Source organism: Zonotrichia leucophrys, chromosome 9, assembly GCF_028769735.1.
Source record: "Zonotrichia leucophrys gambelii isolate GWCS_2022_RI chromosome 9, RI_Zleu_2.0, whole genome shotgun sequence".
Classification (NCBI taxonomy): Eukaryota; Metazoa; Chordata; class Aves; order Passeriformes; family Passerellidae; genus Zonotrichia; species Zonotrichia leucophrys.
Genome location: NC_088179.1, coordinates 15,785,541 through 15,812,916, shown reverse-complemented (window position 1 = coordinate 15,812,916; position 27,376 = coordinate 15,785,541). Strand labels below are relative to the sequence as shown.

At 58.3% G+C, this 27,376-nt stretch overlaps 2 protein-coding genes across 2 annotated transcripts; one reads left to right on the top strand and one right to left on the bottom strand.

Moving 5' to 3' along the window:
- Positions 1-107: 107 nt before the first annotated feature.
- On the top strand, positions 108-12,871 carry LOC135451612 (mucin-4-like). Its single transcript, XM_064720983.1, has 12 exons — positions 108-243; positions 2,098-6,393; positions 7,696-7,835; positions 8,127-8,291; positions 8,592-8,747; positions 9,237-9,367; positions 10,238-10,326; positions 10,725-10,908; positions 11,326-11,474; positions 11,673-11,792; positions 12,085-12,126; positions 12,250-12,871. The coding sequence occupies exons 1-12, from the start codon at positions 183-185 to the stop codon at positions 12,264-12,266; spliced, it is 5,550 nt and encodes a 1,849-aa protein (XP_064577053.1). The 5' UTR covers positions 108-182; the 3' UTR covers positions 12,267-12,871.
- Positions 12,872-13,403: 532 nt separating this feature from the next.
- MUC4 (mucin 4, cell surface associated) lies at positions 13,404-24,293 on the bottom strand. The gene is made up of 27 exons (XM_064720989.1): positions 23,632-24,293; positions 23,179-23,318; positions 22,822-22,986; positions 22,588-22,743; positions 22,339-22,469; positions 22,017-22,105; positions 21,544-21,720; positions 21,310-21,453; positions 21,093-21,212; positions 20,689-20,891; positions 19,902-19,980; positions 19,475-19,645; positions 19,198-19,299; positions 18,760-18,996; positions 18,244-18,378; positions 17,976-18,154; positions 17,687-17,846; positions 17,510-17,608; positions 16,767-16,949; positions 16,601-16,674; positions 16,218-16,282; positions 15,733-15,932; positions 15,336-15,504; positions 15,073-15,252; positions 14,235-14,272; positions 14,060-14,151; positions 13,404-13,849 (listed from the first exon to the last, which is right to left on the bottom strand). The coding sequence occupies exons 1-27, from the start codon at positions 24,227-24,229 to the stop codon at positions 13,793-13,795; spliced, it is 4,143 nt and encodes a 1,380-aa protein (XP_064577059.1). The 5' UTR covers positions 24,230-24,293; the 3' UTR covers positions 13,404-13,792.
- Positions 24,294-27,376: the final 3,083 nt, after the last annotated feature.

The following is a 27,376-nucleotide window of genomic DNA, read 5'->3' as shown; positions in this document are numbered from 1 at the left end:
CGGGAGAGGACGTCCCCAACCTGCCTCCTCCTGCCATCCCTATAAATGGGAGGGAGCAGGAGCACCTGTGGGACTCCAGCTCTGCAGGAGAGGCAGGCAGGGAGGGACGGAGGGAGCTGCTCCCTGCTGCTCTCTCCTCCCTTTGAGTTTCCTGCTGCTCTGCCCGTGTGGAGGCCTGAGGCATGGGGACCAGGGCCTGGACGCTCTCCACGCTGCTGGGATGCTGCGCCTGGATTCTGCACGGTATGTCCTGTATTCTTCTGCTAGCCCATGTGCTCCAGGGTGCAGCACGTACTCTGTGAGATGCTTTTCTCTCCTGGCTGTACTGGAAACACCTCTTAGGACCAGTCTTTGCAAGGCATTGCAGCCAAAGAGCTGCAAAAGCATTTTACAGGGCAGGCATCACCCCGAGGGGCTGCCTGCAGGTGTGGGGCCGTGGGAGAGAGGAGAGCCCAGCCCCAAAGCCTGCAGGCAGATCTGTGCCCCTCCAGCAAAGGAGCCAAGGGAAGGCAGCTGGCAGAGCAGGACCCAGGGATGCTCCCATCCCTCCCACGTCCCAGGGAAGAGCAAATGCTGGTGCTCCGTGCTGGGGCCCCCTCTTGCACAAACTTCCCATGAATGGGTGCTTGGGGTTGATAGCGTTTCCTGCTCCACATTGAAGAATCAAGAAAAAACAATGATTTACCAGGGTGAGGGCCAAACTAAACTGGGGTGACTTTGATGTACTTTGTTTTCCCTGAGATGGGGAGGGAAGTTGCTGAGCTCCCTTTGGCTGAGGGGGCTGCTACAAAGAGCCTTTTCCAGCCAGGGAAGATGACACTGAAGCAGCCTGCCAGGAAAGGGAATGTGGGTCTAGCAGAGGATGGAGGACTGCTCTGGCACAGGGGCTGATGTTCATTAATGACCCTGCACAAGCTATCTGGGAGCTGATGAGCTGAGCCTGCGGTGAGGCTGGAGGCACCTCTGCTGCAGGGAGATCTGGTTGCCTGTCAGGGGGAACCTGATGAACTGGAGCACCGGGATTGGGAACAGGCTGGGGCTGTCAGGCTGTGGCAGAGCCCTGCTGGATCTTGCCATCGGGGTGCCCTTGGTCTCCCCTAATTGGAGCTCCCTAAAGCCAAGCGTCAGCAGATCCAGCCGGCTCCTCACGGAGCCAGCGGCGGCACCTTGGTGGCCCCAGAGCCTGTGTCCCTGTCCTGAAAATGAGACCGTGTGAAACATCACCCATGGGTGCCCGCAGGTTCTGGGAGACACGTCTGCGATGTGGGCAAGTGTCTCCTCCTTTCTGCAGAGCTCCTGGATGTGGGAAAGGATTTTGGCAGCAGGAGGAGAGAACTGTAAGAAGGGCTTGGTCCTGGGAGCTTGCAAATATTCCTCCGTGGGTGGGGAACCCCTGGTGCCTTCACTCAGCTGGAGGCAAGAGGAATGGGGGCAGGAGCAGGCAGGCACCCAGCCCAGGAGAGTTTTATCGAACCTGCTTGAAGTGCAGCAGATCAGAATCATCTGCATGCAGTCAGGGAAGGCGTCCCTAAGCCTTGGCTTTCCTGTCTGACAAAGAGCTTTGTGTAAAGTCATTTAAATGTCCCTCAGACACTCAAAAGGTGAAAAAACACAGAACCCCCCAGGCTCTGCAGAAGCCACTTGCTCAGAGCTGTCCCTGCAGTGATGGAAAGAGGGCTGAGGGCTGCCCTGGGGTGGCAGAGCTCCACAGACACCCCCAGGGCTACCAACCAGACTTAGCTCCAGCCCTAGCCAGTGGCCAGGCATCCCAGCACCATCCCCAGCACAAGTGGACTGGGTTTCAGCAGGTGCTTTTCCTCCCTGCTTGCACCAGTGTCTCCCTCTGAGCTGCCATGAGTTGTGTCCGGCCTCAGCTGCCAGCTGCTGATGCTGAGGATGCAATGTGCAGGGCTGTACCCAAGGCAGCCCAGACTGCACTCCTTGGCTTTGAAATCAGGGCCTTGTAGGGCTGTGGGATGAGACAGAAGAGGTTTAAGAAATGGTAGAAGCGTCGAGATTCGCACGGAGAGGTGTCTGAGCTGGCAGGCTGCCAGCTCCAGCTCCCACTGTAACACTCCCCTTTGTGCTTCTCTGCAGGGCTTGGGGCTGTTACTGCTGTCCCCGTCACCACCGACGGGTCCTTCACTGTGGGGACAGCCTTCCCCATGACAACAGAGGACGAGTGGCCCCAAACCACAGAGAGGAGTGCCACAGCAGCTGATGCTGAGACCTTCCCTCCCTGGACTGAGATGGACCCAGTGATGGCGACGAGCGAGTACAGCCCTTCAGTGGCAGCTCTGGGGAATGAGACCAAGGCTCCGAACACGACTCAGAGTAATGAGGGAAGATCTGCTGCTCCCAATATGGCCACGACTGTTGCTGCCATCACTGCACAGCACCCCGCTGTCACCCCAGAAGCAGCACAGGATGAACCAGAGGTCCCTCCTGATGTCCCTCTCGGGACCACCTCTGTCCTTGAGGATGTGAAGGAGGACATCACTACAGACCCCAGTCCTGGCGCTGCATCCCTGCACAGCACCCCTCCCCTGGCAGTCACCTGGGTGCCACAGCCAACTGCTGGTGTCACTGTGCTGCCCGGCCAAGGGCTGAACACTGCCCAGGGAGCAGTGCAGGAAGGTGAGATCCTGCCCTCAGATATCCAAAGTGAAGCCAGTGCCAGCTCCTCGGGCTCCAGTCCTGGCGCTGGGGAGCTGATTCCAGCCCAGCAGGATGGAGCAGTGGGTGGGGCTGAGGGCATCAACCCAGGGGCAGCAGGAGAAACGGCCCCAGCTGGTGAGGAAAGTCCCTTGGCTTCAGAATCTGGAGATCCAGGAGATGCAATAAAAGATGAACTCAGCACAGCCAGCTCATCCCACGTACCTGCAGAGAGCCCAGTGCTGTCAGGAACAGTGGAAAGCCCCGGGAAGTCCTCCCTCCTCCCCAGCCCGGTCACTTCGCTGGCACCATCCGATGGTGGGGATGGGGATGGGCAGGGAGCTCCCGGGATGCCAACAGACGCTCCTGGTTCAGCCTTACCGCCTGCACCAGCGGCGCCCGAGGAAACAGAGGACGCTGCCACCTCCGTGCCGGCACCAGGGGCTCCCACTGCGGCACAGAGCTACACCAATCTCCCGGTCTCGGCCGCTGCCCTGCCCGCAGGGGATGTGGGAGCTGTGGATCTGGCCAGTCCATCCCTCCAGCCTGCCCCATGGCAGACCCCCACTGGAGAGCAGCCACTGCTGCTTCCTGATGCTCTGACATCCCCCACAGACACCCCCAGTGCTCCTGGGGATGCTCACCCAGCCCCAGAGGCTGGAGCCAGCGCCCTGCCTGACGCTGATGCTGCAGCACAGACACCAGCAAGTCCTGACCTCGCTGCTGCCCCAGAAGTAGCCGTGTCTCCATCTCCTGGGGAGTCACAGCCAGCTGGAGCCCCCCAGGATGCTGATGGACTTGGCACTGGCTTGAGTTCAGATTCAGGTGCCCCCAGCTCAGCACCTTTTGTACCTGATGGACTGGCCTGGCCCACTGCTGGGATCCAGGGCCAGGGAGCTGAGGGGACAGGGGACATGGCACTGGCAGAAGGGTCAGGGGATGCCAGTCCCTATGAAGATACCCAGAGTGACACGAGTCCTCCAGCCCTTCAGCCCTCAGGATCTCCTGCTGATAATGGAGAGCTGCTGACCGGAGGAACAGAAGACTTGGCAAATGCTGAACTTTTGCCTCCATCAGCACTTGGGGATGGAACAGAAACAGGAACAGGAGGAGCCCCAGCACTGGGACAAGTGTCCTCACCTAGTTCTGCACCTCCCAGCAATGCTGGAATGGAGTCTGATCTCTCAGGGCCTGAAGGACCAGGGGACCTGCCCAGTGAATCTGCCAGTGCTCCTGGGGCTGTGTCCCCAGCGCTGGGGTCTGTCCCTGGCCCCGTGTCTGAGGCAGAGACACCTGTGAGCCCTGACCTCAGTGCTGCCCAGGGAGCGCCTGGGTCTCCATCCTTTGGAGGGTCAGAGCCATGGGGAGCAGCACCTGGTGCTCCTGGGGCAGCAGGACTCCCTGGGGCCCAAGGGCCAGACACGGACTCGACTTCAGCGTGGGGTACCCCCAGCTCAGCAGCTCATGAACCAGTGGGACCCCCCTCACCTGGCCTTGGGGACCAGCCTGGCACAGCAGCAGAACAGCAAGGGGCCAGCGTGGCAGAGCCAGCACTGGAAGGAGCAGGCAGCGGGGTTGAGTCTGAGCCATCCCTGAGCTCCACTGCAGGGAGTGGAGCAGCAGCAGCTGGGATGGATCAAGTGCCCGGTGCTGGTTCCCCATCTGGCATTGCCTCTCCCAGTGATGTGGCAACAGGACCTTCTGTGTCGAGGGGTGATGAAGCAGGACCCATCTCATCTGCAGCCCCTGGCCCTGACAGTCTGTCCCCAGCCTCTCCAGAAGGTGAAACTGGCCCAGGGCTTGGTCTGGTGCAGGGGGCTGAGAGTGCAGGGGATGTAGCACAGGCAGGAAACCCAGAGAGTGAAAATCCCAAGATGGAGACAAATCCTTCAGGTGTCAGCCCTCAGCAGGACCTCACTAACACTGGAGAGCTGCCAGCAGAAGAAACCGGGGATGTCGTGCCTGCTGAACTTTTGCCTCCATCAGCACTTGGGGATGGAACAGAAACAGGAACAGGAGGAGCCCCAGCACTGGGACAAGTGTCCTCACCTAGTTCTGCACCTCCCAGCAATGCTGGAATGGAGTCTGATCTCTCAGGGCCTGAAGGACCAGGGGACCTGCCCAGTGAATCTGCCAGTGCTCCTGGGGCTGTGTCCCCAGCGCTGGGGTCTGTCCCTGGCCCCGTGTCTGAGGCAGAGACACCTGTGAGCCCTGACCTCAGTGCTGCCCAGGGAGCGCCTGGGTCTCCATCCTTTGGAGGGTCAGAGCCATGGGGAGCAGCACCTGGTGCTCCTGGGGCAGCAGGACTCCCTGGGGCCCAAGGGCCAGACACGGACTCGACTTCAGCGTGGGGTACCCCCAGCTCAGCAGCTCATGAACCAGTGGGACCCCCCTCACCTGGCCTTGGGGACCAGCCTGGCACAGATGTGGGGCTGCCAGCAGCAGAACAGCAAGGGGCCAGCGTGGCAGAGCCAGCACTGGAAGGAGCAGGCAGCGGGGTTGAGTCTGAGCCATCCCTGAGCTCCACTGCAGGGAGTGGAGCAGCAGCAGCTGGGATGGATCAAGTGCCCGGTGCTGGTTCCCCATCTGGCATTGCCTCTCCCAGTGATGTGGCAACAGGACCTTCTCTGTCAGGGGGTGATGAAGCAGGACCCATCTCATCTGCAGCCCCTGGCCCTGACAGTCTGTCCCCAGCCTCTCCAGAAGGTGAAACTGGCCCAGGGCTTGGTCTGGTGCAGGGGGCTGAGAGTGCAGGGGATGTGGCACAGGCAGGAAACCCAGAGAGTGAAAATCCCAAGATGGAGACAAATCCTTCAGGTGTCAGCCCTCAGCAGGGTGAACTGCCTGGTTCAGCCTCTCCCAGTGGTGATGTCGCAGCATCCTCTGTTTCAGATCCATCCAGCCTGGGTGCACTGGGAGACACAGGCAGTGCTGCTGGAGGTGTTCAGCCTGCCCTGGGTGCTGGCACTGAGATCCTTCCTGCTGCAGGAGAAGGGGCAAGTGAAGGGACTGGTTATGTAGGGTCCACAGGGCAGTCCCAGGCTCCTCCTGGAATGGGACCAGCTGGTTCAGAAAGCCTTGATGGAGAAGCGGGAGGTGTGTTGCAGCCTGCATCTTCTTCCTCATCTACAGAGGAGTCTTCATCACCAGGGAGGACGGGTGAGGCTGCTGATGAAAAAGGCCTTCCTGGAGCTACTGCAGCTGGTGCTGGCTTGAACACAGGTTTGGGGGCTGCTGGCCCTCAGGAAGCCTCTGTGTCTGCCCCTGGATCCCAAAGTGGTGCCAATACTGAACTTTCCAATGGAAAACTGAGCGAGGTCGATGTGGTGGAGGTGCCTGGAGGAGCCTCAGTGAATGGGGGACCTGTCCCTGGTGCCAGCCTGGTCCCAGTGGCTCCAGACAACAGCGGTGTTTCCAGCGGCATGACCCCCTCAGTGCCTGGCTCCGTGCCTCTCCCTGGACAGGGGCTGAGCTCGGGGCTGGCACCCAACTCTGCCCCAAGCACCCAGAGTGGGAGCAGCCCCTTGCTGCCAGGGTCACCAGGGGGGCTGCCAGAAGCAGCTGGAGGAACTCAGTCGTGGTCTCTTGAAGATGAGGTGGCCTCAGGCATGCCAGCACCTTTGGGAGAAGCGTCCCCTCGTGCTCCCACATCCCCCAACGCTGCCCCAGCGTGGCCTTCTGCTCCACAGAGAGGGAATTCTGCAGAGGAGGTGTCTGCCAGCCCTGGGCCTCTGGCACGTGAGTCCATAGTGGGGTCCTCTGCAGGGGGAGAGGGCGAGCTGGGGGCTGCTGTGCCAGGGGGAGCTGCCTTGCTCCTGCCTCCCCAGGAGCCGGGAAGCCCTGGAGCCCCCTCTGGGGATGCTGACAGCCCTACTCCTGGAGAAGGGAGTGCTGTGCTCCAGGGAACCGGGACAGGGCAGGGGGATGTAACCCATCTCCTTCCCGGGGCACAGATGGAGGCTCACTCCCCACGTGGGCTCCCTGGCCTTCCTCCCTCTGGGATCACTGCTGGCAGTCCTGAAGCACAAACCCTGGGGCCAGGACCTGCTGGTGGCTCATCACCCACTGCCCTGCAGCCACCCCTGGGCAGGGAGCTGACCACCAGCCTGGCAAACAGAGCCCCTGCTGCCACCCCTGGGTCAAGCTTTGCTGGAGCCTCCCCAGGCCAGGGGGGATCCCAGTTCGGGTCCCCAGGCACATCCTGCAGCCTGGCCCCAGCCCCAGCAGCCCCCCTGCCCAGAGGCAGGGAGGTGCTTCCCAGGCCAGGAACAGCCACTGCCACCTCCCATGCATTGTCCCCCGTGGTTCCAGCTCCACCAGGAGTGCCAGCAGCTGCCCCAACCCTGCTGCCCAGTCCCGCAGGTACGTGATGCTCACAGAGCAGCCTGGGTGGGACTAACACATCCAGTTTCCTGATGGACCATCCTCAGGGACATTCAGTGCCCAGAAAAGAGGGGATCTATTTGAAGGCAGGATCCTGGGGGAGACACGGCCTGAGGAGTCCTTGCACGTGAGCTTACAATGTTGGCAGGCTGAGCCTGCTTTCAATACAGTCCCATCAGCTGGAAAACTCATCCCCTCCAAATGTTTTTTTTTTTTTTTACAGACATAAATAGGGAGCTGGAGGCTGTAGAAGTCTCTAGAAAGAGCTGTGGGTGTTTAATTCTGTGCTGTCCCCTGCCACAGTCCTTGTACAATGTTCTTCCCCTTCTAATTTCAGTCATTCAGTGCAGTGTCCCAACAGGGCTGGCTGAAGCAGGGGACAGTGACCACAAAGGCCATCACAGGAGGTTTAGGGCAGCTGTGTTTGTGTAAGGCAGGGAAAGGAGGGGGAACAAGCTCCTGCAAGGGAAGGTGACATGCAGAGTGTCCCTGGAGGCTTTAAGCAGTGTCCCCTCATCCTTCTGGTGCCCAGGTTCTGTCCCAGTAGGAGCAAGATAATTTCAGCCCTTTTAAATTTTTGATACAGAACAAAAGCTTTGCTGTAAATGTGTTTTGGGTTTACTGTTTGTTTGTTTGTTTGTTTGTTTTCTTTCCCAGTTCCAGCTGTGCCTCTCTATGGGTATGGAGCAAGGGAAAATGATCAGGAGTACGTGGAAAGAAGAGTAGATTTTAATTCTCCACTTTTCAAGCCCGAGACTGGATTCCCATTTGGGAGAACTCTGCGCAGCTCTCTCTACGTGAGTCCACTTGGGCTTGACTCGTTGGGCAATTGGCCATCACCTAAACCCCTGGGAGAGACACCAGGGACCAGGTGCCTGGCATGGGACTGTTGTGGGGCTGAAGCTGTTGGGATGCTGCTGGGGTCTGTTTGCAGCAGAAGGTGACTTTGTGGCCATTTCAGCAATGGCAGGTGGTGGCTTTCCTTGGGCATTGCTCAAAATGGACTTGGAAATGGGAGGGCTGGCATCCCCATGCCAGGCAGTGCTGCTGGTCCTGACCTCACCTGATGGAGGGATCCCTCTGCTCAGTTCACAGACAATGGACAGATCATTTTCCCAGCCTCGGACAACAACATCCTCACGTACCCCAACCCTCCTGCCAGTGGCTTCAATGGCCACGAAGAGGTCCCCATGATCGCTGTGTTTTGGGACAATGCTGACTTCTCCAGAGGTGTTGGCACCACCTTTTACCAGGTGAGTGAAGCCACCTGGGAGCGCGATTGCACAAAACACCTTTTGATTATAAGCTCATCACTTATTTTGTGGATGCCTCTTGAGATGTGTAATTAATGGAGCCCATTAATGTTTTTTCCCTTTTCTGAGCCAAACCTAAGAGCTGTTGGTGTTATGTCACCTCTTGAGCTATCCAAATCCCATCCAGCACTTTGGCTAAAGGGCTCTGAGTGTGACCCCAGCCTAGGCCCCCTGGGAGCTGTGACCCCAGCCTTTTGTCCCCCTGGGAGCTGACACAGACGTTGGTGTTCCCAACCCCAGGAGTTCTCCACCCTCAACACGGCCAAGCCGCCCTTTGTCCGTGACGTGGAAGCGAAGGTCCGGCGCTACCTGAGGTCCTCCTACTCTGCAGCCTGGACCCTGAAAATCACCTGGGAGAAGGCACCTGTCCATGCAGCACGGACTGACACCCGGAAGGTAAGGGCTGATGGAACACAGGCGCTGTTGAATTGTCAAAAAACACCAAGACCCGCAGGCAATGACCTTCTCTGTGCTTGAATATAAGAACCAGTTTTGTGACAAAGGCCAATCTTGAAGAATTTTGCCAAAAAGGACTGGGCTGTGCCCATTTTTTGGTGGTTTTCAGGGTTTTTGAGGGACACTTTTAGTTGAACTTCCCCCATTCCATAAAACCTTTCTCTTTAAGGTGGTGGGAGTTTATTACGCACCAGAAATGCTGTTTTTCAGAGGCATAAAATTGGGTGAATTTGAAGCTTGTCATGGAACAGTTTCAAAGTAAAACCATCACATTTTCCATATGAAATGTGAACCAGGCCTAGCTGTGTTTGCCTTGTTTCCCTCCAGACCTCAGTCTGGCCATTCCCCAGCAAGCACTGCCCCACACCCTGAATTTTAAACCCCACATCTTCACTCACTTTCTTACCTGTCTGCAACCCTTCTCCCCAGACTATCACGTACCAGGCTGTCCTGACCACTGATGGCTTCAGGTCCTACATCCTGATGCTGTACCAGGATGGAGGCATGCAGTGGGATTACACCAGGCTCCCTTCCACCAATGTGCTCATCGGCTACACCAGGTACAGCAGCTCAGCACCCCATCCCTGCCTCCTCTGGCACTGGGGTGCATCCCACCCACAGCTCCCACTGGTTGAATCCATCCCCTATATCCCAGGGAGTGCCCTAAAGGATGAGGACAGCTCAGATGTGGTCTGCATGCCTATACATTCTAACATATAGGGGTCTCACAAACACATTCGCCCCATTAGGGACTGGATCATGCTGCAGCACGCTGTCTTGCTGGGCTATGCTTGTTGTAAGAGCCACAAATCCCCCTGGAGTGCTGGGCCCCCAGCATCCTGGCGGTTTGGGTGGAAGGAGTGGGAAATAAGGGATGTTTGCTGAACTTTGCACCAGCCGAGGGAAGGGATTTCCGTGCTTGGCCGGAGCAGTTGCTTCCTGCCTCCTCGCATTACGTCTCTCCCTGTTCACGCTGTCTCCAGGGCTTTCTCATTAGCTGCCTGCTGCAGCTGGGTAAGGAAAAGGTGGCCCAGATGGGAAGCACAGGCAGCACAGGAGTGTGTGTGTGTGTCTGTGTGTCTGTGTGTGTGCCTGTGTGTGAATGACCACTCGTGGGTTTCTCCTCCAAATCGCCTGGCAAAATGCTGGAAACCATGGAAGCTGCTCGTGGGGGTCTCCAGATGCCTGTGGGCTCAGCCCCTGGTGCAGCAGGAGTGTTTGCAGCACCCAAAAAGAACTGTACCCCACAGAGTGGAGGAAGCAGGCTGGGCAGCTCATTCCTTTGTCCTCCTGTCCCAAGAGCTGTCATGTGGGTGCTGCAATTCCACTGGCACGGGGTCAGGATGGCTGGAGGGCAGGCTGAGGCTGGGGCTGGATAATCCCACCCAGGAAGAGCAACCTCTGATTTTTCCTCTTTTCTCTTCACTCAGTGGGGATGGCTTTTACCACAATGATGACCTGACTAAGAGACCTCCAGCTGCCAAATATCGCCCTGACCAGTTCAGGGGCTACAACACAGGTAGTGCCACAGAGCTGGGGTGGGTTCACAAGGAGGGGAATATTCCCAGGGAAGGAAATCCAGCCTGCCACTGTGGCAAGGCTCTCACTGAGTTCTCAAGGCCAGGCTTTCCCCCTGAAGCACATTTCCCCTGGGTACCCACTATGCTCTAAGGCTGAAACATCTCTGCTGTGCCCATGGTCACTTTTTGTGCCAATGGCTCTGTCCCAAGGCTTTCTTCTTTGACAAGAGCCTCTCCCCCTGTTTCCCTTCTGTTGAGTGGCTGTTCAACATAGGGTGGAGGTCACTGTGGGTTTAGCTTCCAGCATCAGCACCGCATGACTCTCACCTTGAGACAGAACAGCCCCTGTGGTCCCCTTGGCCAGAGGTGACAGTTCATGGTTTCTCTCCCTGCTCAGACCTCCGTGGGTTCTGGATTTACAAGCTGGAGAGCCGCGTGGGCATCAACTACCGGCTGAAGTGCCTGGCGTGGACAGGGCAGCAGCAGGAGCCCCGGGCATGGAGCCAGGGCCTGCCCACCTGCCCCTGCTCCCTGCAGCAAGGGCAGCAGGACCCACGCTTCAAGAGCAGCCGTGGAGGCAAGTGGACACACTGCTACCTCACCCTCCCCATCCCCAGGCTGTCCTTCCCCACCTTTCCTGCAGGGGTGGCTGGGGTCCCACCTGGCAGGGCGGGCAGGTGACCCTAAGGAAAAGGAGCGGGGGACTGGCCTACCCTTCAGAGACAGGAAAAGTGAGGAGGATTGAGAGCTGACCTCTTCTTGTCTTATTAGACTGGCCAGAGTTGGTCTGACCTGCATGGAGATGCTGGGGACCAGGGTCTCTCCCTGGGGACCACTTGCATGGTCTCCATCAGTTCCCCCAAACCCCTGCAGCACTGTGGGTGATGTGGTGGCAGTGCTGGATAACGAGGAGCCAGCTCTGGCGCAGTCCTTGCCCTGAGGCAGGTGTGCTGGCTGGGTAGAGCTGTCTGAGGCTCCCTGGTGCCCATTTCAGGCAGGTGGGGTGCCCGTGTCTCCATGCTGCACTCGGCCTCCCCCAACCAGCACGGCGCCGGCGTGCGCTGCCTGTACGACAGCCAGGACCAGCTCATCGAGGGCAGGCAGGAGAGGTACTGGAGGAACTCCAGGCAGGCGTCACCCTACCGTGGTAAGCACAGCCAGCCTTGGCATCCCCTGCCCGAGGCTGGCATTGTTTAGCCTGTAAATAATTTTAATCTCTGTGCCAACCTGTTTCCTGACATGCTGTTTCCCTTGGAGGGAGTGTGGAGCTGCCAAAAGCCTTGCCTGGAACCGGCCCATCTCCCTCCCCTCCCCTTCAGCCCCTCACTGTCCTTTTTGCCCCCAGACCAGGAGCTGAAGCTGTATGACTGGTGCTGTAATCGGGCGGGCAGTGCCCACCTCTGCGCCCGCTACAGCGAGAAGAGGCCGAAGATTGGCTGTGATGGATACCAGTCCCCCAGCACGGGTGGGTCTGCAGCTCATGTGCACTGGGGCTGTGCTGTCTTGGTGCCCAGAGCTGGGAGGGGAGCAGGAATGTCCCAGCCTCCCTGTGGTTAAGGCAGCAAGAGCCCTGAGCAGATGGGGGAAGGGTTTTGGGGTGCTCATGTGCAGGTTGTGCCATGCCCTGGGCTGTGGGGGTTGTGGAGGCACAGAGCCACCAGCACAGTCTGGAGGTAATGGCACTGGGAGGTGAGGAGGCCACAGCAAATGTGGTTATGGCGTAAGCTGACGTGGGGCTTTCTTGCAACCCTCAACAGATTCCTCTGAGGAGGCAGAGAATGACTCAGATGAGCAGATAGGTGAGCAGGACTGTGGGGTCTCCTTTCCCTCTCTCCCTGTGCCCCTGCAAGAAAATGCCCTGGGGCTCCCAGCTTGCCCCTCAGGCAGAAGGTGGCTGAACAAATCTCATTTCTTCTTTGCAGATGGAGAGGACAAGTAACTGGGAGGTTTTTGCACACCTGCAGCACGTTCTGGGCCATGGCTGATCCTCAAGCCCTTTGATCTGCTCTTCCCCCGTGTCCCCCCACAGAACCCATCACCCCTGCCCACCACACAGGGCAGCTCACTTGGCAGTGCCTGCAGTTGCCTGCCCTGGCACAAGTTCACATTTCTAACCCAGTCTTGTCCTAGGGGTTCAGTTGCTTTAGTTGTCCTTTCCCAGATGCAGCTGGGGGGCAGAACTGGTGGGGAGGTGGGCAGGTACCCCCCAGTGCACACACCACCCTTGTCCTTCCCACATCCCACTGTGCTCCCATGCTGCAGGGTGAGGCTGGACCCCTGGGAAAGGGTTAAACACCACACATGGGTTGACTGTGGCCAAACCCTTAAATGCCAGGGTGCACCAGGCTTGTCCTGTGAGCCTGTCCTGTCTTGTCCCCCACTTCTGTTTCCCAGCCATCCCTCCCTGAGTGGTCCCTGGGCCCTGTCTTTCCTGCAGGAGAAGGGACTATCCTCCAGATCAAGCCAGAATCAGATCAATACATCTGCTGGGTGTGTGAAGGCAAAATGCAATGCTGTGATCAGAAATGCTGGCAGAAAAATAATTTTTTCTGTGTAATAGAGCATCTTCCTTTCTTAAAAAAAATTAAATCATTGTCAAATCTTGTTTGTTCAATAAGACCTTGGAAGGGTTTGAGCATCAGTGATCCTGCAGCAGCCATGTCCTCTGCCAAACTGTGGTGGGAAGCAGTGATGGGGCAGCCTTGGAGCAGCAGGATTACAGGATATTTCTGTTCCTGGCTTTGGTACTGGAGATGCAGCTCAGCCAGGGTCTAGGGCAGTGAATGGGGTGGGAGTTGGGGATCTGATGGGGTCTGATATTCCCTCCTTGGGTCAGCATCTCCCACTCACCAGGGCTGAAGGGCTGTGAGATGTTTGTAGGGGCCAAAGCCTGACCTGTGTGATCTGAGCCACTGTAAACAGTGTCAGGAGACTTGCAGGTGTGTAGGGAAAATGAGGGGATGAAGCCACCAAAAATTTACATCCATTTTCACTTTGGCTCTGTGGAACAAGCAGAAAGCCAGGACTTGATGGCTCAATGATAGTGAAGCAGAGACCCTTGAGCAGCAGACAATTTAACAGCAAGCCAACATTTTTGGTTTATTCTATTTGGTTTTAAGGGATTACAATCACTGCATTGCCCCACCTGACCCTGCTCTCAGGGCATCTGCAGGGTCTGTTATATTGCACTAGCACATTCCCCTGGTGCAGGCACATTCAAGGATGATCCCAGGTGTCTCTGCAGGTCCTCAGGAAAGGTGAAATCCTCCTGCTTTGGTCACCCAACATAAACACACATTCAAAAAAGCACCTCCTCCAGAATCCTCCCAGAACCCAAAAGGCAGCTGCCTGTCCCTGCTTCCATGCGTTGCTGCCGCTAGAGACCTCAAGAGAGAGCAGCAGAGCAGGCAGCAGTGTCTGACTCCCCTGTGAGCCTGGAGGTGCCAGAAAAGGACTGGTGCCAGGTTAGGGCTGCTGGGGAGCCTGGCTGGGAGGCACAACGTGGGGTCTCTGGATTCTGATCTGTAAAGGAGGAGCAGGCCATGCTGTCAGTGTGGCCCTGGCTCTGTGCTTTGTGACGCTGCTGTGGATCCCAGCGCCGGCCAAAGCACCGGTGATGCTTCAGGGTGAGGCACAGCTCCTGAGCTCCCTGAGGCACAGGGCCAGGATTCTGAGCCCAGCCCAAAGTTCCCAGCCCCAACACCCCATGGAAACTGTACCCTGAGGACAGACCTGGACTGAGGGGTCAATGGCCTGGAGCTGCAGTTTCCAATGCCTTTCCAGAGACTGGGTGGGCTCTGCTTGTTCTCCTGCCATCGTTAAAGCTGGAGCAGGGAAAATGAGTGGAGCTTGAGGACTGGGGTGAAGCAGAGCCTTAGTGGGGGGAGTTTTATGGGCATGTACTCACAGGAGAAGGGCCGTGTCCTCCACAAGGTCTCCCTGGCCCTGAGAGGGAGGAACAGAATAGGGAGAACATGTCAGCAGAGAGAGAACCCCTGCCTGCTGCTGGTGTCTGGGTCAGATGGCAGAGGGGAGCAGTGACTGACTGATGGGGCTGTAAGAGGAGGAAAAGCCCCAGTTGTGCACACACAATTTCTTGCCTTGCCACAAATGCAAATGAACCAAGGAACTCCCCAGAAACCCTGGCTCCAGGGCTGGCAGGGAGCTGGGAGCAGGTGCAGGACACAGCTCTGACCAGAGCCAGGGAGATCCCCGGGGTGTGGATGCCTCTGCAGGACCAAGGGGTGGGGAGGGGGGAAGGAGATGCTGGTTTTTCTACCCCAGCCTTGCACTTTGCCATTGTTCTGTTAACTCCCTCCTCTGCAGAAGAGCAAGGTCCAATTCTCAAACCACTTCTCCCTGCTCCAGGCCAGCTCTTCCCAGACCCATGTGAATTGAAGTGGAAATCATTTGGGTGGTATGCAAATTAAAATTAAATAGAAAGCCCATCTGTAACCAAGTATTGGGTGGGATGAGGAAGAAATACAAACACTCCCTAACGTGGGGAAAAAGGAAAGCTAACATTCAACCCCCTGATGCTATTGCACCCCTGAGCAAGAGATGTCTGGAAAAGGGGCTGGAAGATATTAAAAGGTCACCCAACCACTCTCCCAGGGCAGGGTCCCCCTGCCCAAACCAGATGAGTTCTATCACTGGTGGATCTTTCAAAGGAGGATTTTTGATCAGTTTTTCCCTCTTACACTCATGTCCAGCCCCAGCCTGTGCAGGCCCAGCCCGTGGCTCACCCCCGGTGCCGGCGGTGCTGGCGGTGCTGGCGGCAGAGGCGCAGGGCCAGGCAGGCCATGGCAAACAGGAGGCAGAGCAGAGCCAGTGCTCCCAGCAGGATGCCGAGGAAGGCAGCCAGGCTGACGGCCAGCCACTCACACCGGGGGCCGGCCGGAGAGTAGATGGAGAAGGGCAGGCAGCTGTGGATGGGGAGGGAGGAGCTGTGATGCTGTGGGAGAAGTGGCTGAGCAGGGCAGCCTTGTCCACCCCAGGGTGCTGCTACCTGCACATGGGCCCCTCGGGCAGGTGCTGGCATTGGCCGCCGTGCTGGCAGAAGCCCATCTTGCAGGGGGAGATGCAGATGAAGCCGATGGTCCCCATGTAGCGGAGCTGGTAGCCTTTGTAGCCATACAGAGAGCAGGGAAAGTAGTCCCTCAGCTCATCCACTGTCACTGGGGAGGGAAAGCAGCAACACCCTGGGTGTTGTGGGGCCATGGCGTTCGGCCTTGCAGCAGCACCCCTCGATGCTTCCCCAGGCCTCCCCAGGCTGGATCCACGCCTGGGGTTGGGAGGCTGCCCACCCTTCTCTCCCATGGGTGTGAGCCAATCCCTGGGGCACTCAGGGTTATGGGGACAATGGGGACAGGGGTACTCCCCAGCTGACAGCCAGGAGCACTCACGCTTCACCAGGTCGGTGATGTTGTCGCGGTGCAGGCGCTGGAAGAGCAGCCCCGGGCCCGCCTCCCGCCGCCGCCGCCGCCCGTTGAAGGCGCCGGTGATGGCGGCCGGCAGCTCCTCGTTCAGGAAGCGGATGACGGTGCCCCGGCTGTCATAGGCGAACTCGGACACCACCACGAAGGTGAAGCCGTCGCTGTCTGTCCTGCAGGGAAAAGAGAGGGGTGCTGGTGGAGCTGCTGCTGCCTCTCAGAGTGACTGAGCCTCACCGTGCCTTAGTATTCCCATTTGGGCGATGGCAAGGAAGGGGTGAAGCAGGAGGGGAAGGTGCCAACAGACTTGTGTCTCCAAGGGTTACCAGCATCAGGGCTAGAAATAGACTCTGAGCTGGGGGAAAATGCTCTTGGTGCACCAAACCCTCTGGCCCTATGCTCAGCCCTGCCCCACCTGATCCTTGGAGTGGTCACAGGCTGCTTCACATCTGACTCACATCTGGGTGATGTTGGTGTTGCTCTGGAAAGCCTTTACCTCCAGGGAGTCCAGGATGGCTGAGACCTGCAGCAGGGGGAGCAGGAAGGGATTAGGGGAAGGCAGAATGGCACCAGCATGGGGAAAGGTTGAAGAGTGATGCAGGCATTGTGGCCAAGCCCCAGGGGCTGCTCTGGCCTTTGGTTCATTTGCTGGGGACTTGGCACAGGGCCACGGCTGCAGCCATCATCATGCAATTGGTGCTTCCTCCCTCTGGGCTTGTGGATCTGCTGGGGCCCCAGAGATGCCATGGGAGGGCACACAGAGGCTTGCCCACTCCCAGCTGCCATGCTGCCAGTGTGCCAGTGTATGCCCTGCTCTGAGCCCATCCCTCCAGTGACATACAGTGCTGTTGACTTCCTCAGCAGTGGCGTTTTGCAGTGTCCTGATCCTCATCTGGATGCTTCTCCGAGGGAGACCTGCTTGGGGAGAGGCACAGTGGTGGCTCTGGCACCCCAGGAGCAGGGTGAGTGGGGCTGGGTTTCACCCCATGCTGGACACAGGTACCCACCTGAGCTGGGCAGGGGCTGAAAATCCCCCCCTGCCACCAGGCAGCGCTGGTCAGTGAAAGCCGGGGGGCAGGAGCAGGTGGGGGCACAAGTGATGGGGTGAAGGTGGCAGCGTCCCCCGTTGCTGCAGTAGCCCTCAGGGCAGGAGTGGTAGCCGCAGGCTGAGCCACAGCCTGGCCTCTCACCTGTGGGATGGAGAGCATGGCAGAGGCATGAACCTGGCTGCAGAGCAGAGCCCCAGTCTCTGAGCCATCCTCAGCTGCTCCATAAGGCCTTTCTCCCAAGTTTTGTTTTGTTTTTCTTTTATGTGTTAGGAACTTTAGTAATTATTTAAGGAAAAGCCCCACTCCCCCTCTTTCCAGCTGGAGCCATTTGCCCTTCTTAAATCCCAGCATTAGAACAAGAGCAAAAGCCATCAACTCAACCCCACCAAAGCAATCTGAAAATAGGGCTTGATTTAGCCCCCAGCCTCCGCATGTGCATTTGAACTTTGCTGGGATGAGAATTTTTTCTCAAGGAGAAAAATTGCATGGGAAAAAATTCTCTTCCCAGAGGATTAGTGAGATCAACAGCCTGGGAACACGAGTGGTGGCTGGACTCTGGTCCCTTCTGTGAACGACACCAAGGGCTTGGGCACAGAGCTTGAGCAGCTCCCCCTTCTCTCCTCTCTGGCTCAGGAATTCTCTTCCACAGAGTCTGGGGTGATGGGGACAAGGACCATGCCTGCCAGGGACCCTGTACTCACCCTGCTCACTGGCCAGGCAGGAGCAGATGTAGCTGCCCACAGTGTTGGTGCAGGTGCTGTTCCCTGGGCACTCCATCCCCTGCATGCACTCATCGATATCTGCTGAGACAATGCTCCATGGCACCAGGACAAACAGCCTGGCTGGGGCCCCAGGGGCACGCTGTGAGCCCTTGTCACCTGAGCAGTGCTCTCCATCCCCCGTCAGGCCAGCTGGGCAGGGGCCACAGCCACTGGAAGGGTCACATCCCACGCCAGGGAAGCATCCCTGGGAGCAGGGGTCCGGAGGGGTCTGGCAGAGGGCACCTGAGTAGCCGCTCTCACATCTGCAGGCTGCCAGCTGGGAAGGGGATAGTGACACTGGCTGAGGGAATGTGAGGAGGATGAGGGAACAGAGAAGACAGCCAGCACAGCTGGCATGGGGACAGGCGCAGTGTCCATACCACCGAGGAGCTTTCTGGTACACTACCTGCAGGGAAGACTCCCCGAGAGTGACAGTGTTGCTGTAGTCACAGTCCTGGCTCCTGCTGCATCTGCAAAGGGTGAAGCGGAGCTGGAGGAGTGCAGAGACGTTGTTGGAGCCAACAGCCTCCAGGCTGATGGTGAATGGGGCTGTCCTACGGGGCTCCCATACGAGGGTGCCATTCTCTGCCAGGAGGAGAGGTAGCAGTTAGAGGTGGCAGAGGAATTACATCCCATTCCTTCCCATCCCAGCTGCTCCATCTCCCCTTCCTTACCCGATATGTTGAGCTCTGGTGAGAGATGGGGAATGAAGCGTGCACCCTCCCCCAAGGCACGGTACTGCCTTGTGACCTTCTGTGTCCTGAAGGCTGTGATGGATGCGTCACCAGTGATGATGGGAGGGAAGGCATCTGAGGAAAGAGCAGCCCAGCACACATGTGGCCTTGTCACCCCTTGGCTCCGACTCACTCCTGGTGAGGATGGGGCCCCAGGCAGATGCTGTCATGGCTGCCCACCAACAAGGCCCTTATGTTGCACAGCATGGTGGCATCTCCCAGGTTTGGAGAGAAGCCAGAAATGCAGTTCCAGGAAATGCAATTCCAAAACCTTGATGGCAACTGTCCTGCTAGTGGCATCTCCCAGGACTGAAGACAAGCCAGCTGGGCAGTGCAAATCCAAGACCTTGGTGACTTCTGTCTCATATGAAGCAAGAGAGCCCAGGAAAGGAGCAAGGCACTGCCCAGTTACATCCAAGCCATGCCCTCTCAGAGGTGAGGATGTGCTCCACTTACTGAGTGCTGTCTTCCTCTGCTGGAAGTTGGCTGCGAGGCTCTGGGTGGCCAGGCCCAGGGCCAAGTTCCCTGTGCTCAGTGAATCAAAGATGCACTCCTTGCTGCCGTGACACTGAGAGGCCACCAGCTCGTATTGGCTTTCGTTCTCCTGCCGCAGCCGAGACAAGAAGAAGGGTGTGAAGTTCAGTGCTGGTGAGTCCAGAGGCTGAGTGAACAGGCTGTGCTCCCCAACAGCCCCTGCAAGAGAGCACGCCATGGGTACAGGCCATTTTAAGGCTTGTTGTATTTTAGGGTTCCTTTTCACAGAGCAATGAGGACACCAAACACCTTCCCTTGACATTGCTTTTGCTCAGGCAAATGTTTAAATGTCTCAAGCCAAAGCATGGCCAGAAGGTGCAGGAAGAGAATCATCAAGAGGGATCCTAATCCTGGACTTACAGGTCATCCCATAGCTGTAGATCTCCTCCTCACTGCTGTTCACAGGGATGCTGGTACCATTTGGCATCTGGAAGTCATCTGCAGGGTCATGGTCCCACACACCTGGTGGAGCATCACCAGAGTGCTGGAATCCCCCATGCCAGGGCTGACCTCCTCTCTGGTGCTGGCCAGTGTTTAGTTTATACCCAGGTGTCCCTGCCCTCACAAGCACAATGCCCCAGTTTTCCACTTTAGAGTGGGAGGAGAATTTGCTCCCCAGCTCTGGCAGAGCCCTCACCCAGGAGGCCGCTGGTGCTGTTGCGGTACCAGTCGGGCAGGCTGCACACCACGCTGAGGATCCCAGAGGTGGCTGACACAGAGACAGCCACGCTCCCATCGAGGACAGCTGTGACAGAGGAGGAGTTGACCAGCAGGACACCAGGGCTGTAGTACACCTCCTCACCCAGGTCTGCAAGAGAAGGAGAACACAGAGGGAGAGTCCATGCAAAGCTGGCACCTGAAATGACAACCATGGATTCTGGGAGTGGGAATTCGTGGGAGTGCTGCCCATCCACCCCACCCAGACCAGAGACAGGTAGAGGTGAGAGGCATTTAATGGATCTCAGGATGGCTGCCCTAGCACTAGGCAAGGCTGGTCCCAGGGGATGGGGACATTTCTGGTTCCCCCCACATATATTTAGCGTTTAACAATAGATCGTGCTCACCTTGGGAATAGGAAAACTGGATGGTTTCGTTGTTCAGGAGGACGTGGATGTCATCCTGACTCCCCAAGGTCCACTCAACCTGAAAATCATGGTGGGTGTCCCAGTCAGCCCCTCTGCTTGTCCCTTCCTGCTGTCCCTCCAGGCTGGGAACAGTTATTAACTCTGTCTTCCTCCAGCCCAAGAAGAGAGGCTCAGCCATGGGGCCTGTGTTGGTGTGCTCTCCACCCCAGCAGACACACAGTACAGCAGCTCTGATGTTTGCACAGAAGAGGACAGAGAGCTGCCTGTCACCTTGGCAAGGGGCACACCCAGGCCGCTGCCACTGCTCAGCTGGACTTGACAGCATGGAGAGCTGTGCTGGGGGGCTCCCAGCTCTGAGCCCCCTCCTCATGCTATTCAATGCCTGCTTCTGGTGACACCAGGACATTCTGATTAGTGAAGCTAAATGAGTGTAGGGAGCCATGCTGCAAAGTCAGGAGAGCAGTCACTTGTGCTAAAGTGTCAGGACAAAGAGTGTGCAATGGAAAAGGTGAAGCAGACCATGTTCCTCCAGAGTCTCCAGCCCTTGCTGGCCTGTTTGCAGGAGGTGTTAGACCTCTGCCTGGTGAATATTAGTCCATTTCCCCATAACAGTACTTTGTTGGCATGGTGGGAGGTGACAGGAAAAGAAGAGGGGTTGCCTCTTGGGGCCCACCCACTTGAAGGTGATGTAGAGGTTATTCCCAACTTGCCAGAGAGGTCTCCCCCATTAGAGGATCAAACTCATACCCAGGGCACTCCTACTCACTGTTGTGGTGGTCTTGGAGATGTACTGGGCAGCAAAGGCCACAAAGTTGGTGGCGTGGGCCATGCCAGTCTGTGCTGTGCGCCCATGCAAAACGAAGCTGGTCCGGGCATCACTGGCCAGCAGCAGGACAAAGTCCCCAAGCCCATTGAAGGTGTAGGTGAGTCCATCCAGGGTGGTGATGTGAGGGTCCCCAAAGGCACCAGCTGGAGTCCAAAGGAGATGAAGACATTTTGGGCAGAGGAAGAAGAGCAAATGCTGGTGTCATTTCAGGGAGGAGAGCAGCCCCAGAGCTGCTCAGTGGTGGCTCAGCAGTCCCCACTGGCATGGTGCAAAGTGTGGCTAAAGCATGGGGCCATGCCCAGCTCAGTGCTCTGGCACAGCAGAGGTAGAGCCTGGGCACTCACCAGGGGTGGGTGGCACATATCCTTCACAGTCAACCCTCGGTCTCTTCTCAGCAAACCTGGCACAGAACAGGGGCTTCCCCACACGCCGGCAGCACCAGTCAAATGCTTCCAGCTCCATGTCTGGGGAGGAATGTGATGAGGTGTGTCAGGGCTCTTGCTCTGCCTATGCTTGATTCTTGGGGTATTTTAGGGTGAGGGAATGCCAGTTCCCACTTACCAGTGGCAACGTGGAAGGGGGGGCTCCATGCTCTCTCCTGCCAGCCTTCGAGCAAGCTCCCACCTTGGTACAGACACCGTACCCCAGCTCCAGCTGGGCTGGGGGATGCAGTGCGCAGCATCCTCGTGGAGGTGTCTGCTGGGCCTGAAATAGTGGGAGGGTCACAGCTGCCCCCAGAGCAGGAGAGGACCATCCCCCCACCCTGCAGCTGGCCCTGGGGGCTGTCCTTGGCACCTGTGCTCCAGCGGTAGCGGGGATCCAGCTCTGCCTGGGGCCGGGAGCAGGGGCAGGGTGGCAGCTGGCTGTTCCAGGTGGCCGGAGCTGGCTCCATGTCCAGCCACGCCAGGCACTGCAGCCTGTAATTCACCCGGGAGCGACTGTCCAGCCTGTAAATCCACAGCCCACGCACATCTGGGGGAGCAACCACAGAGCAACACTGCTCAGCCAGGGTGTCTGCCTGTGCTGAGGGATCCCGTGGGACAGCTGTCCCTGGCCACTGACCTCACACGAGGTCTCCAGGCTCCCTCTAGAGCCAGCAGGGCTGTGGGAAGCCACAGGAGGATATGGGACACCAACAGTCTGCTCTGGGTGGCCAGCTCTTGCCCAGTGGCTTTGCTGGCCCGGGGATGGGTGTGGGGACATGCTCCTGGCACAGAGCACACAGCTCCTTCCATCCCCGCCCGCCCCAAGGACCCCCGGTGCCGTACCAGAGCCGGTGCTGCTGTGCTGGTCTGGTCGGTACTTGACAGCTGGTGGCTCCTTAGTCAGCTCGTTGTTTTGGGCATAGCCATTGCCACTGTGTGGAGAGAGGAGGTTTGAGGTAATCCTTCCAACACAGCCCTCCTCCTCTCCCCACAGAGCAGCTAGGGTGGGAACTGCTGCGTTTTTGCAAGAGAAGGGGTTTAAATGGGGCAGGATTGCTCCAGGAATGGGAGCTGGGCTCTCCTGGGGGAAATGCCTCCGACAGTCTGAACACGGTGCTGGGACAAATCTCTGCTGTCCCCGAAGGCAGGGAGAGGCCTGCAGCACCTGGAGAAGCCGATGAGCACGTTGGCTGCAGCCAGCCTGCTGTAGTCCCAGCGCATCCCCCCGTCCTGGTACAGCAGCAGGGCGAAGGAGCGGCTCCCGTCGGTGCTGAGCACTGCCTGGTAGGTGCTCGTCTGGAGAAACCCAGGGCACCCCCTCAGTGCTCCCAGAGCCTCCCCTGCTCTCCCTGCAGAGCAGACTGAGGCTTGAAACAGCCACCAGCACTCTGCCACCTGGTGTGTCACTGCTCACCTGAGTGTCATCCCTCCGGGATGGGTACGCTGGAGCTTTCTCCCACGTCACCTTCAAGGTCCATTTTGCTACATAGGGGATTTTTAGGTATTTCTCAATCTTTGCTTCCACATCTCGGACAACAGGGTCTTGGGTAGAGCTGAGTGTAGAGTACTCCTGCCAGATGGCAAGAGAGAGAATTAAATGAGTGAGCTGGGAACTGGATTCTGCCAGAACACCTCTGGTGGCCCTCACCTGGTACCAAGTGGTGCCAACACCCTTGGAGAAGTCTGCATCGTCCCAAAAGGCAGCCACCATTGGCAAGCTCTCCCGGCCAGTGAAGCCCCGGGGAGGGGGGTTGGGGTTGGTTGGGACATAGTTGTCCGTGGGTGGAAAAATGATCTGTCCGTTATCTGTAAACTAACCAAAAGAACTTGTTATTTGCTGACTGGGATAGCTTTTAGCCTCCATGGGTGAGCAGAAACCAACCATTTTAAATGTTAAAAAATAATATATTCCAATGAAATTTGGTTTCTGCTCCATTTCAATGTTAAGGTTTTTTTACCAAAAAGGCAGCACATCCATTATGTGCTTGCCAAAGGGGGCACTCACATAGAGAACATCTCTCAGTGACTTCCCAAAGGGAAATCCAATTTCTGGCTTGAACAGGGGTGAGTTAAAATCCACCATCCTCCGGACGTACTCTTGATCCCCTGCTTCCACGCCAAAGGGGTAGAGTAAAGTCGCTGGCTCTGCCATGGGCAGGAGATCAATGAAAAAAGTGTGAAATCGTTATTGTCTGCTTTATCCATCCTGCAGCCAGGACAAACCCACCTACTTGCCAGGATGCTGTGCCCATGCTCTGATGGATTGTAACCCAATTTTCAACCCACTTTTGGGATGCTCTCAAATGTCCTACTTTGCCTTTTACCATTAATCTGGCAGCCCAATGTGCAATGAAGATGAGATACCCCAAACCAGGCTGTACTCTCATCCATCCCAATGCTTGGCTGGCTGAAAACCCCTTTCCTACTCCTGTCCTTGGGAAAAAGAAAATGTACTTACTGATAAGCTCATGGGTGGGTTTGGGCTCAGGTGCAGGAGTTCTGTGCCCAGCGGTGGTGTGGGCAGATGTGCTCAGTTCGGTGGATGGTCCTCTCTGTGTCCCAAAGGTGTGAGACAGGGTCGTGGCAGGGCTGGTGGTGGCTGGTGGTGTCGCTGGTGCCATGGTGCTTGGGAGACTCCCTGCCTCCTTGGCTGGGCTCACTGGGGCTGTGGATGCAATAGCTGTGGTGCCTCCTGCAGTGGTGGCAGTGGTGGCTGTGGTGGCAGAGATGTTCCCTGTAGTGATGGCTGTGGTGCTGCCTGCAGTCGAGGCAGTGGTGGCCATGGTATTCCCTGCAGTGGTGCTGCCTGTGGTGCTGGCCATGGTGTTCCCTGCAGTGGTGGCAGTGGTAGCAGTGCTATTCCCTGCAGGGGTGGCAGTGGTGACAGTGCTGTGTCCTGCAGTGGTGGCAGTGGTGCTGCCTGTGGTGCTGGCCATGGTGCTCCCTGCAGCAGTGGCAGTGGTGCTGCCTGTGCTGATGGCTGTTTTCTCCTTCCAGGCAGGTGCCCCTGGAGATGTCTGGAAGGCAGGAGGTGACGTGCTTGCTGCTTGTCCCATGTTCTGGTAGCCGATGGATGCAGGAGAAGTGGTGTCTGTAGCTGACTCGGTGGCAGTCTGTCCAGCTGCTGCCACCCCAGTTGCACCAACACCAAGCAGGGACAAGGGGGCTGTCGTGGCCTCCTCTGCTGGGCTGTGCAGGCTGGGGAGGGGAGAACTGGACACTGCAGCAGCAGTGCTGGGACCAGGGACACCCCAGGGTCCAAGAGTTGTCTCCAGCACGGGAGTTTGTGCTGCTGGGGATGGGACAGGCTGCCCACCTCCGCTGGTCTCGCTGTGTGTCACAGCAAGGGATGGGGCACTGCTGGTGCTGGTGGCCCGTGCTGTGGCAGATGGCATGGCTGTGGTGACACTGGTCACAAAGGTGCCCCAGCCTGTGGAGGTGGTTGGCAGGTTAGCATTGCTGGGGAACGTGCTGGTGGATGGTATGGTGGCTGGCGTGGTGGCCAGGCTTGTGCCACTGGCGTTGGAGTCAGGGACAGGGGTGCTGCTGCTGCTGGCTGAGGGTGCTGCAGCCTCGGTGCCGCTCTCAGAGCTGGTGGTGCCCACATGGGCAGTGGCACCTGTGGCACCCGTCTGGGGTGCAGCTGTAGTCTCCCACACATTTGTGTGGCCAGCAGCCAGCGAGGTCATCCCAGTGGTGGGCTTGTTCTCAGTGACAGGTGGCTCTGGTGATGGCCTGGCAGTGACAATCGTGTGGCTGGGAGCTGGCCCTGCTGCACTGGCACCTGGGTTCTCCTCCGTGCCCACCTCCAGGAACCCCATGCTTGTTGCTCGCCCTGTGGTGCTGCCATTGGGCTGGGGGTCACCTGAAGCCCCCATTGCTTGCAGTGGGGCAGTCAGGGACATTGGGGACGTGACTGCTGCCATCTCTTGGGGGATGCTGGTTGGAGACACCTCCAGAGCCGTCCCTACATTGGCTCTGCCTTCCAGGAGAGGGGAGATGTCAGTTTGTGATGCCATGGGGACAGTGACTGCTCTGGGTCCCCCAGGGGTATCTGATATAGCTCTGCCAGTGCCTGGTGCAGTGTTGGGTGATGGCATCTCTGTCCCTGGAGCTTCCACAATCTGGGGCCCAGCCCAGAGCACTGGGGTTAGTGCAGATCTGGGTGTGATGCCAGTTCCAGGGGTTGTTGAGCCAGCTGTGGGCCCTGGCTGGCTGTGGCTGGGGTGTGCATCAGGCACAGGCAGGGTGGCTTTGGTGTCCCCCGGCATTGTGGTGGCACTGCCACTGGCCAGTGATGCTGATCCTATCCCTGCTTCACTACTTGGAGAGTTGCTAACAGAGGAGGATGGATAGGTGGCTGGCACAGTCCCGATGCCAAACGCAGCGATGGAAGGTGGTGGTGCAGCAGCAGCAGCTCGAGGGGCCCTGTCTGGCTTTGCTCCAGTCGTGCCCGTGAGGGACAAAGGCATGGCCATGCTGGGATTGGCTGAAGGAGATCTGCCTGCAGCTGCCTCTGCTGTGGTGGTCCCAAGGCCTGCTGAGGGGGACTGAGGGAGCAGAGAGCCCATGGACTGTGGAAGGGGCCTTGGAGAGGGACCATCAGGGTCTCTGAGAGCTGCATGGGGGGACAGGCTCACGCTGAGCCCCCCTGATGTGTCCTTGGTTTCTGGGATGGCAGTGCCTCTTGTGGCTTTGGTACTGGCCTCCCTCCTGATGGACATCAGCTCAGTAGTGGTGCTTCCCAGAGGTGGGATGTGCTCTCCAGCTGTGACATCCATCACTGTGACCGTTGTGCCCACACCTTGTGTGGTGGCCTGGGGCTGGTGGGCGGCGTTGTCTGCAGGCAGCCCACGTCCAGCAGTGCCCAGGGTGGTGCTGAGGCTGGGGGGAAGCGTCTCTCCTGTGCCTAGCACAGCCTCACCAGGAAGCTGGGGCAAAAGGACTGCAGGCAGCTGAGTGGGGATCCCAGGAAGGTCCTGTGAGGCACTGTGGTCAGCGTTGGGTAAGGTACCTGTCTGTGGCTCCGCAGCCTTGCTGGTGCCAATGGTAGTAGAAGAAAAGGCTCCTTTTGTGGCTGTGTCAGGGGGACTGGCTGTGGCTGCTGCCATCTTCATGGGGCTGGCCCTGTCCTGAGAGATGTTGGCAGCTGTGGCCAGAGGTGAGGTGGCCTCATCCGGCCCCGGTGTGACCTCCTGGGACAGCAGCATGGCAGTACTACATGGCTCAGCAGAGCTCCTGCTCATGCTGGGGAATGTTGTCGCTGTGCTGTGCTCATCCTGAGGCAGCAATGGCTCAGTGCTCGGTGCTGTCACTGGTGTCTGCTCCACGGTGACAGCACCCAGGGCAGGACCCACTGTGTGCCCCGCTGGCTTGAAGGACAGAGGCTGCGTGTCCCAACTGGTGGTGGGAGCTGGAGGGACGCTGGTTGGGTGGCCGGCAGCACCTGTAGAGGAGACCCCAGCCCCTGACCCTGCCTGGGGGCTGCCTTGCATTGCTGGGCCCCCAGAGAGGGCTGCCGGGCCGGGAGGTCCCTCCTGCTCACTATTCCCAGCTGGGAGCAGCCCTGTCTCTGTTGCCGGTGGCACCGCGATGCCTGTGGAGCGAGACAAAGCAGCTCCAGCTGGATCAGCCCCGCCGCGGCGCCAGCAGGCAGGAACCTGCCCGCGGCCAGCTGCCTGCCGGCCTTACCTGAGCTCGGGCTGCCCGCGGGGGCGGCGGGGCCGGCGGGCCAGGGCAGCTCTGCCCGTGCGGCTGCGGCTCCGGGGAGCTCCCGGCTCATGCCCGGCTCTGAGGGCAGCTCGGCGCTGGTGCTGGTGCTCTCGGCCACACGGGAGATGCTGCTCGACTCGCATGGGTCCAGCGTGGGGACAAGGAGTTGCCCCTTCATCTCCCCGGCTTGTGCAGAAGGCAGGTGAGGGCAGGTGAGGAAAAAGCCAGCCCGGAATCGCCATCACCCCCACCCCTCCTCCCTTCTGCGGGAGGACCAACACCAAAACCAGGACAGGGACATTCCCCGAGTGTGCGTCTCTCCATTTGATCCACAATTCCCGCCACCTTCCCCTGCTGCAGCTGGGGACCGCGACAAAGCGTTGGCACCCACGGAAACAGGGCAAACCCCGGCCGGGCACTCGGGCTCGACCTTGCAGGGTTGTTTGCAGCCCATCACCCGCATGGTGTCAGGCACCTGGTCAGCCCGGCAG

What these genes read in the sequence shown, in the direction of transcription:
- LOC135451612 (XM_064720983.1), top strand. Translation starts at nt 183, where the DNA reads ATGGGGACCAGGGCCTGGACGCTCTCCACGCTGCTGGGATGCTGCGCC. An exon ending in CTCTGCGCAGCTCTCTCTAC is followed by an intron (nt 7,836 to 8,126) that starts GTGAGTCCACTT and finishes CCCTCTGCTCAG; the next exon opens with TTCACAGACAATGGACAGAT. An exon ending in ATACCAGTCCCCCAGCACGG is followed by an intron (nt 11,793 to 12,084) that starts GTGGGTCTGCAG and finishes AACCCTCAACAG; the next exon opens with ATTCCTCTGAGGAGGCAGAG.
- MUC4 (XM_064720989.1), bottom strand. Translation starts at nt 24,229, where the DNA reads ATGGGACAAGCAGCAAGCACGTCACCTCCTGCCTTCCAGACATCTCCA. An exon ending in CCAGTTTTCCTATTCCCAAG is followed by an intron (nt 19,646 to 19,901) that starts GTGAGCACGATC and finishes CTTCTCTTGCAG; the next exon opens with ACCTGGGTGAGGAGGTGTAC. An exon ending in CTACAGCTATGGGATGACCT is followed by an intron (nt 18,997 to 19,197) that starts GTAAGTCCAGGA and finishes GCTCTCTTGCAG; the next exon opens with GGGCTGTTGGGGAGCACAGC.